This window comes from Diorhabda sublineata, chromosome 2 (assembly GCF_026230105.1).
Source record: "Diorhabda sublineata isolate icDioSubl1.1 chromosome 2, icDioSubl1.1, whole genome shotgun sequence".
Taxonomy (NCBI): domain Eukaryota; kingdom Metazoa; phylum Arthropoda; class Insecta; order Coleoptera; family Chrysomelidae; genus Diorhabda; species Diorhabda sublineata.
The window spans coordinates 6,976,449-6,986,828 of record NC_079475.1 but is presented as its reverse complement, the minus strand read 5'-3'; the positions used below and the strand labels follow the sequence as shown (position 1 = coordinate 6,986,828).

Below are 10,380 nucleotides of genomic sequence, written 5' to 3'. Positions count from 1 at the left end.
GGCTTTATTTCTGTGAAACATTGCCAAACATTCGATGGAAACATCTTCAAAATACTGTTTTGTTCCATTATGAGCAAACGCAGCACCTATCTTGCACAAAGCTTTCTGTTGTGTAAATTTTCGATTAATATGCAATTTCCGGCACTTTTTGAAATGCCCTATGTCTGCTAGCTCGTGCACTTCCAGTCGACGATCATCCAGTACCTCTTTGTTGCTTTTTTTCAACATTTCAACATTTCTGTAGACATCACCTCATTCGGTCGACCACTGTGAAGTTGGTCTTCTCAGGTCATTCGGTCTAGTTCAAACTCTACTACCGAATATTTTACTTTTGATATTGAAGGAGCTGTCTCACCCAGAATAGAATCTAGTACAGCTTTTATATTGGTTGGGCTAATGCCTTTCAAACAAAACGATGACCAATTTTTCCCGTATTTACAAATTCACTGGAAACGTTCACTAGTGATGACTTCCAAACAAATATGAAGCAACGTGGCAATTCCAAACTTGAAACATATGATGAATAAATTGTGTACTTTCTAACAAAGTGGGAATTTTACAAGCAACTACTGCCATCTCTAGGTAAGACCTCGTAAACTTTTATGCTTTTATTCAAAGTTATAAAGAGAAATCAAAATATATGAAACAATTTTATAAAAATCGGCTAAGCAGAACCGAACTTACAGGTTTTTTTTAAAAAACAAGGTTCCCACTTGTAGAATGGGAAATGTGCTCACCTGGTACATTTTAATACAGTACTGTAAAAAATTTACGAAATACGACGTATCAAAGATGTTTGCGAGAAGTGGGAAAACATCTATTAGGCTAGCATCACCAGTATTTTCGATTTGCTTTCATAAAAACGAGATTTCAAAATTATTTCAAATTTTTGTAAAAGAATTGAGAACAATTTTTAAAGTATAAAAATACTTGAAACGTTTTTTGATTCCGTTGATGTCATTAGAAGCAACCAAGAGAATATAAAACCGTGTCAAAGTTTCTATAAGCTGTTCCAACTAAAGAAGACAGAATCACAACGATTTCTCTATCCACGGAGGTTCCAGCTCGGTTCTGCGCATGAATACTGTCGGCACCGTAACGTAGAGACGCTTTTTCCCATAAAAACTGTCCTTATAGGAGTAATACATATATGAAGTAACAAAAAACGATATACCAGGTAACGAAATATGATAAATAAAAAGACATTTGTCATAACTATTATGTCATTTTCATAAACTTCATAACGTACTTTGGACAAAGTTGAACATGGACGATGAAGAGTTTGATGAAGAAGAAAAGCTAGGAGGAGAAGGAGGAGAGGTACAAGAAATATATCCTTACGGAGAATACGAAGGTGGAAGAGATGATCAATTAGACAGACATGGTTTCGGTAGTGCGTTGCTTCCGAATGGTGACATATATGAGGGCGAATACCACCACGGAAAGAGACACGGAAAAGGGATGTATTGTTTTAAAAATGGTGCTAAATATACCGGTATGTGGAGAAAGGGATTGAAACATGGTAAAGGGGAATTTATCTATCCGGATGGTACTAGATATATAGGAGATTGGAAGAAGGATTTTAAACATGGTATCGGTAAGTTATTACTATGAAAATTTCATATTAGTTATATAAAAAAACTAATACTATTAAAAATATCATTCGAGGTATTATAATGTGCCTGAGAAGATATAAAAAATTTTTTACGAGAGTACAGATATTTGCAGATCAAATATCTAATAGTATAAATCAGAAGGGCTTAGGTTGAATATTTCAATGTAATAAGTAAATGCATCTTTACATTATTTTTATAAATTTTGTTTTCGGAAGCTCATCTTTGCCGCCACCACTTCTTATATAAGAAATCGCTTTCCACTAGATAGAAAGCGAAAGCTAACAATTGTAGACCTCTGAGAAGTCACTTTTCCGCCCCGTTATTGCATTAACATTTAATAGTAATATTTTTCTATGTAAGAAGGTTGCTTTTTCTCACATTCCGATGGGCCGTAAAGAAAAGATGGTTTAATATATAGAAAAAATTCTACCAAAAGTAAGGTACATACAGCTGATTTCTCTACATAACAAGCTTAAAACATTCTCTTCATAAAATGTAGTCGCCAATTCTTGGAAGTAAGTTGTAAAGGTTTATTTGAGCTCCACGGCGCTGCTCCCAAGCCACTGCTTCAGTTCAGATGAAAGATAATAATCAATCGATGCTAGGTCAGGACTGTGTAATGGACGTTCGAAAATGTCCCATTAAAAATGCTTCAAAAGTCGTTGGGTTACAAGAGAGCTATGTGTTTGGGCATTGTCGAGGATCAGATCAATTCCAAGAGTCAGCATGCTTCTTCGTTTGTATTGAATATTGCTTCATAAGTTTCAGAATATGAATCTCAATTAATTTTTATACAAGTTGCATAAACTCTACAAGGAACACACCTTTTTGGTCCCAACAGTTACCATAATCTGTTGCAGGTTCATTTGAATTTGATGGACCATTTCGGACCGTTTCGTTTTGGGCGTGTCATACTTGTCACAATGGATTTCAAAACATCTCTCTTATTATTGTAACGGTCGAGAAATTCCAAAGCTGCATCAATTTGACGAGTTTGTGAGTCAAAATCGTTGGCTTAAACTCAAACCAAACTTTTCTGAAGCGCAACTGTTCAGTACATGCCAGATTTTGAGATTCCCTAACCTCTTAGTTAATTCACTGACCAATGTCGTCTTCTTCATGGAAATCAGTTCAGTAACTATCAAATTTTTTACACACGAACCTAACCTAACTCATTATTTTTCGCTGCACTCTTCCCTTCTGCCTGCAAGAAACGAATAACAGCACGCATTTCACACTTTGCGGAAGAATCGAGAGCGATTGACATTAATGTGACATCAACTCAATCGGAAATAGCCTGTTGGAATCGTCAGTCACAGAGCGTCCCAGCAGGAAAGATGCGTAGTCGCCTACTATGCACACCAATTACCTGCTAGATTTCTGGTCATAATACTGTGCGATGGGAGGTTGAAATAAAAACAGACCTCATAATAATCTCCTTAATACTCATAATTATAGTAAATTGGTTTTCTTCAGGTACTTACTATTACATCAACGGAGATACATACGAAGGTTCTTGGTATTTGGGTTTTCGTCATGGGTTAGGAACATACACGTATAAATCGTGTAACGTAACTCATTTTGGTACATGGAAAAACGGTAGAATGGAAGGACCAGGTATAATCAATTATCCATATTACAGGTAATGTTACAACTTTTCAAAATATGTATTAGTTGAAGAATGATTTGTTTTGTCCACTATTGCAAATTTTAGAAGCGCTAGTTTTTGTTGTGAGTAGATTTCTATTGATTCAGAACTTCTGATTATTGACCCATCTACTCATATACCCCAGTTTTGGAAACAGAAATATCTCGTGGTGTTTTTTCCGTTCAAATGAATCGTGTCGTTTCGGAATTTCGTTCAGGTATTCAGCAATACAGCAAAAAAACTTGTTTTTGGTGAATCACCTGCTGGAAGTCAGCCTTTGATCACCGTAATTATAATCGCGTTGATATTACACGGGTATTATCAATTTTTGTGAAACAGAAAGAATCTACACTTAATTTCTTACTCAGATATCACCATGCCGACTGTTGCTCAAGTTTTTTCTCTTTCAGGTAATTGAGGCATTACAAACATGCGACATTTAACTCTCCATCTATTACCTGCCATTCATTCAAATAACACAAAAGAGAAAAAACTATGTATAGGTCATACATTATATGAAAATTGATTTATTTCAATGAAATTATTATATCAGTTTCGCAACGTTTTTTTTTGTGACTTTATTACATCTGAAAGATTGAGGGCTCTCAAAGTTGTACTAGTTCTTGAGATCGACTCAATTTTGAGTTTTCCTCAAGTTGTTTTTTAATGAGGTTGAGGTTGATTAAAACTAATATTTATTATGTTTAATTACAAATTACTCTTTACTCTTATTATATTGAAGCAGTCGCTACGAAACGGAAAATACTTAAAAAAAGAACATGCGCAATATTGGTCTGATAAATGGATGATTGCATATCCTTTAGAACAAAAATCGGGCTTGGTTTTCTTTCCTACATATAGAGAACGTTATTTTTAGATACCATGGTCAATTCGATAAAAATCTTCCAAAAGGACCAGGATGTTTTACTTTTGACGGTAAATATATACAACATGGTTTCTACGTGAACATGCGCGATCCTAAATTCGATTATGTCGGAGCGGATGAATTGGAGCTGCAAGAAACAAATCCAGATGGTACGGAATTTAGGGGAAATCCCAGAGGAATTGTACCCATTTGGCGTGCCAGAACCGTAACAGGTACTAATCGAGCTTTTTTACTGTAGAATAGGATAGAATAAAAAGCAAGAATGACAGGATAAACCACAAAACACACCTAATAAGAAGGTCAACTTGTACCTAAATTTCAGCCACACAAATTTAGTTGTGCTGTTTATCAATCGTGGCGCTAGTGTTACAGAATGTGTCATTACTGTCAATATTAATTGTCACATAAACATTTGTTTCAAATTCCGGAACGATTTCCCGATATGTGTTCTAAATGGGAAGAAATTTGTAAAATTCAATGATTGAAATCAATTTATCGCTTGTGTGAAAATCATTTACTGGAAAATGATTTAAGTAATTTCGATAGAAAACGTTTGAAGTATAAAGTTACTCTATCCCATATCAGGATAAAACTGCTGTGATATTATTTTACGTATATCTGGTATCAATATTGCTCATTTGTGACATATGCTGGTGGACAGATCGACTTAAACCTTTTAACGTACCTTGAGATATTTACGAAATCTGGCTATTAAATAACGAGACTGGTTACGAAAAAAGGTTTTATTACAAAAATTATTGTACATTCAAATGCTCCCCTTCAGTATACTCCCCACCTCTCACCACACACCTTTCCATACGTTTTTTCCATTGATCTAAGTAGTGCTGGAAGTCTTCTTTGGTGAGTGCCTTTAGGAACTCTGTCGTTTTTTGCTTTACCGATTCTAAAGAATCAAATCGGGTTCCTTTCAAAGCAGATCTTCTTTTAACCTTTCAAGGAAATCCGAGCAGACCCGTTAACACAAGAGCTTTTGGTCAGGAGTCAGTTTTTTTGGCATCAGCATTGCACAGACTTTTGTCATGTGTAATTCCTCGTGTGAAATTTTTCTAGCCGTTTGTTTATCGGCGTTTACAGCCTCGGCAATCAACCGGATGCTCATTTGACGATCTGCACGCACAATTTGGTTGATTTTGATCACTGTTTCCGGAGTTGGAACAGTCACAGGACGACCTCGGCGCTGGTCATCTTCAATGCCCTCTCCGCCCTTACTAAAGCGTTTACACCACTCAAAAACACGCGCACGAGATAGAGAATTGTCTCCATAGACCTCTTGCAACAATTTATAGTACTCAGTGGGAGTTTTTTTCAATTTAACGAGAAATTTGAAATTGATACGTTGCTCATGGTTTTCGGCATGAGAAAAAAAACGTTCATTTCAAACTTCCACTGCACAAATACTATAATAGTGACGGAAACGTGTTTTGGGGCGTTCATAGACAAGATATCTAGATACCCAACGCACCACTCGTTTTTTACCCCACCCGTCTAGGGCGGCCTCTAGGCACGTAGCTCGTTATTTAATAGCCAGACCTCGTACATTCATTAACAAATTTTTATGTACTTTGGCTCACTTGTATTCACAGCAATATTTTTTTTGTTTAATCTCAAAACTATATCATTGTGATTATGTTCAATGTGTTCAACTGAATGACTGTTTCATTTCTGGTTAGTATCTATTTATATATTATACTTTTTACTTAGAAAATTCTGACATTGTAATCATGTCTACTAATTTTCCTGGGTTTCATTAAAAATGCATGTAAATATTATTTTATAAATAAACGTGTCCCAGTTCCAAGATGTTTTTTACCATCGAGGACACTGCCGCCGAAAATCCGTCCTTATTATTTCCACTGAATAACAGATGAGTTTTCGTTGCTTCTTAGGGTATGTTCCTTGGGGTAAACTCTGTTACATTTTTGTAGTAGATCGAACGGTACCTACAATGTAGAGAGACCTGGAGATATTGGTCTTTTGTAGTGTTCGAGATAGACATTCCTAGGCCAACATTTCTCCATAAGAAGTATTTCCGATAAATTGACATTCTCAGCATCTGCAGGTGTATTTCGATGGCCATGAGCCACGCCTGATTGTCGATTAGATCTTGCGTGAGAGCAGAGTTTGTTATTTCCTATACGTTTCAGATGTTGACACATTTCATCGGTATCGATAGGAAATAATGAAATCACGTTCTTATTTATATTATTCGCCAAAGCTAAATATTGAAATGTTTTTTCCACTACATAAATGTGAAAAATCAAAATGTTTTCTATATTTTTTCACATAATTAGTTATTTATTGCAGAATATAAAGCAGAGCTGCTACCTCCTGAGCCGACGCCGATTCCTGTTCAGGAAGAAGAAGATTCAATGATTGACATTATTGATTATTTGCAAAAATATGAGGTTACAGGATATCCGACCGAGGAAGAAGAGGAAGGTCATAGAACTTCCCCTGTACCCGAAGGTCTCGTGGTCGATATACCCGACATGGATATTTTTGATCTCTAATAGGATAATAAAAATATTATAGTTTGTTGTATCTAAAGAAATAAAGTAACTTCCAAACTTGCATTTGATTTTTATTCATATCCTCCTGAAGATTACATTTAGTTTTTACATCAACGAACCTTCCTGTATATGATACGAGGAATTTTTCGCAATGCAAACTTATGATATATTAACATTTATGTGAAGAAAATAAGGGTGGAAATGGTATGAATACACTTTCTTAAAAAATATTTTAATCTTATCACTGTTTAACATTATTTTCAAATTTCTTCTAGCGATCTAGTTTATCCATTCGCTCGAATGTATTATATGAAATTAAGTAATATATCACAAAGGTAACTGCCCTAAAAGAATGGAAACTCGATGAAGAATCGACCACCTACTCATGTATGCAACACCATACACTCTAAAAGAACGTGGTACTTTCGTGTGGTTATGCTATTTAAAAACAGTGGCGGAGAAGATGAAAATTTAGAAAAATGTGTTACAATATTATCACAATGATATTGGGAAAATGACAATACAGAATGTTTAAAGAAGGTCTAAGATATCTGGAAAAATAAAAAATAATTTGGATTTCACAAATCAATTCGTATTTAAGATAATAATAATAATAAACATCTCCGATTTTTCAAAAGCTACATTGTGATATTTTATATGAATATGTTTTGGAAGATGATACATACGATGAATTAGTTTTTACGAGGGTTATTTATAAAATAAAGTTCCCAAGGAGCTGTGGACGCATAGTGGTTTCAAATGTCAAAAACGTGGCCAAAACTGGAAGATATTGAGACAATTTATTGAGATTTTGATATAATGGTTTTCCTAAAAACAAAATGACAGCCAGCAATGCTAGAAAATACTTATTTTCTAATGACAATCGGTGGGCTTTAAAAAATACATTTAATATACTTTTAAAATATCTGCATTGTGGTGGTTTTTGCTGCACCTTCGAACAAATTAAACTGTTTTTCACGTGTTTACTCTATATGTATCGTGTCAGACGCTCTCAAAGAAATGAATTACCGTTTAAAGTAAAACCATAGATTTTGACAAGGTCAGGTTATCCAAAATTTGTTTTATATTGTATAAAAAGACCAACATTCCATGTACTCATTCAATTATTTAGATATTTCATTGCCTCAAATTGATGTGGGGTCAAAAAGAGAGTTAATAAAATTTTTAGGCTCATCACGGGCATTTTCATTAACCTGATGCTTCACACGTCGAATTCTTGTTTTGACTCTGAATACAGGTTAAATTCCGAGCTCTTCAGCAAATTCTTTCTGAGCATTTTCAGATAACCATATTTGTTGATTGTAGAATACATTATGACCATTCCAAAATATCGTGCCCAACTAGAACTACAGAAGAACGCTGTTTTGCACAATATTTTTTCGTCATTTCAGATAAAATGTTTGGTATAATAAAGCCATTACCAAGAGAGAGGTAAGTGTAGGTTATCTGTTCATTTATTCTATTCCGTGATCCTATTCCGCGGTCTCATATTGCCTACTCTATGCAACTAATCTGGTCTTGTGCCAACTGGTAATCTAGCCATCTGGACATGGTAAATATAGAGGATCTATTGGCAGGTTTTGTCTTTTTGGCACGGGTAGAAAGTATGATTAATAAATGTGTGGAGTTCGGCTTCTCGGGAGGTTGTAGATGGCTTTCATCCATTCTGTTCATTCAGAATATCGGAATTAGTAACAGAAAACAAGTAATCTTTTACACTGATGGAAACATCTCGAATTGTCTCATCAAATGGGAATAGGGATTACAACTCCTCCGAGGAGCGTGATGTCAATCGACCTTTTTGTCGATATTAACATCCCCAATGGCTCGCAATTGCAAGAAGAGGTTGTAACTACTGACTAGTTTCGACGTTATTACATCTCATTAGAGCAATTTAACAACCGTCTTCGGGCTTGAGACAAGACTGAGGGTCAAGAATACATTTTCGAAATATTTAATTTCGAAATTATTTTAAAGGTGATTAGTAAAAATCTTGATTGATATTTTTTTTCGCAAAAAATGCAAATTTTTATATCACGAGCCGTCACTGGCATGAAGTGAGATTTATATAAGAGCACGATTAGATTTTGTTGTCTCGAATGGGTGCGTTGAATGCTCATGGATACATTGCCTAAGCGTTGTTTCGTGTTATTCACTTCTTCCAATATTTTGTCCGTCAACGATTCACTCATCAGGGTGTTTTTATTTCCCTTCACTTCTCTATACGTATAACTGTAACTGATGACATTATCACGAGAAGTTACTGAAGATTTTTTTTCCATAGACAACTATAGGATTTTTCTTAAACTATAATTCTGGTTCGGGTACATCACCGATCAGCTAATGAATCTTAAACCAGAACGAAATTTAGATGACAGTTTCCGAACGTCGCGTTCAATTTTCGGCGGAACTTTTTTTAACTTTTCATTATAATTTTGTGCGTTATTTTTTAAGTTAAATATTTCTGACTATAGATTTTAAATGAATGTTTCCACATTGCAAAAGACCACCGCTCAACGTCGCGCGATGCAACGTATCTTGCCGCTCGAGCTTTGATCTTGTTCGTTTTTTTTGAGCCGCATCGCCTTTGTGGTGCGCTCATATTTATATTTTTATTCAGTATGGAGTCTAAGTGGAAGAATTTAAAAGATAAAGACGTTTTAGCTCCAAGTATTATGCAGGGAAATTTGGGTAACTCAGCGCTAGCAACTGAAAATAGCGATACAGAAACTGATACTGATACTACTCTTACATCACCAGTTTCACCTGCGGACTCTTCTACAGCTTTTTAAAATAGTGAGCCTACATGTTCTAGGTCTTCTTCCCGCAACATTGGTTCTACTGACACTCCGGTAAACCCGCGTAAAAAGAAAAAAGAATAAACTGAAATTAAAACTTACTTAGAAATTGAAAAAGAAAAATATGAACTATTAAAGAATGATCATAATAAAAATGACGACTTAATGAATAATCCGGATTATCACTTTCTGGTGAGCTTATTACCATATTTTTCTGAATTTGATTCGTTGGAAAAGCTTCAAATGAGGGCACGTCTTCAAAATGTTATGATAGATGCTCTCCAAACAAAAAAAGGGAAATATTGGTCTTCAACAAAACCAGCAAAGGTATTCAGTGTCTTCACGATACGCTTTAGGAACAAATTCTCAAGAAAACCAACAAGGATATACAGTGCCTCAAGAATATCCTTCAGAAACACATCCTCAAGAAAACCAACAAGGATATACAGTGCCTCCAGAATATTCTTCAGAAACACATTCCTCAAGAAAACCAACAAGGATATACAGTGCCTCCAGAATATTCTTCAGAAACACATCCTCAAGAAAACCAACAAGGATATACAGTGCCTCCAGAATATTATTCAGAAACACATCCTCAAGAAAACCAACAAGGATATACAGTGCCTCCAGAATATTCTTCAGAAACACATCCTCAAGAAAACCAACAAGGATATACAGTGCCTCCAGAATATTCTTCAGAAACACATTCCTCAAGAAAACCAACAAGGATATACAGTGCCTCCAGAATATTCTTCAGAAACACATCTTTAAGAAAACCAACAAGGATATACAGTGCCTCCAGAATATTCTTCAGAAACACATCCTCAAGAAAACCAACAAGGATATACAGTGCCTCCAGAATATTATTCAGAAACACATC

At 35.2% G+C, this 10,380-nt stretch overlaps 1 protein-coding gene across 1 annotated transcript; it reads left to right on the top strand.

The window, feature by feature from the left end:
• The first annotated feature begins 1,266 nt into the window (after window positions 1–1,266).
• On the top strand, window positions 1,267–6,681 carry LOC130453203 (radial spoke head 1 homolog). The gene is made up of 4 exons (XM_056792826.1): window positions 1,267–1,597; window positions 3,093–3,258; window positions 4,142–4,362; window positions 6,476–6,681. The coding sequence occupies exons 1-4, from the start codon at window positions 1,267–1,269 to the stop codon at window positions 6,679–6,681; spliced, it is 924 nt and encodes a 307-aa protein (XP_056648804.1).
• Window positions 6,682–10,380: the final 3,699 nt, after the last annotated feature.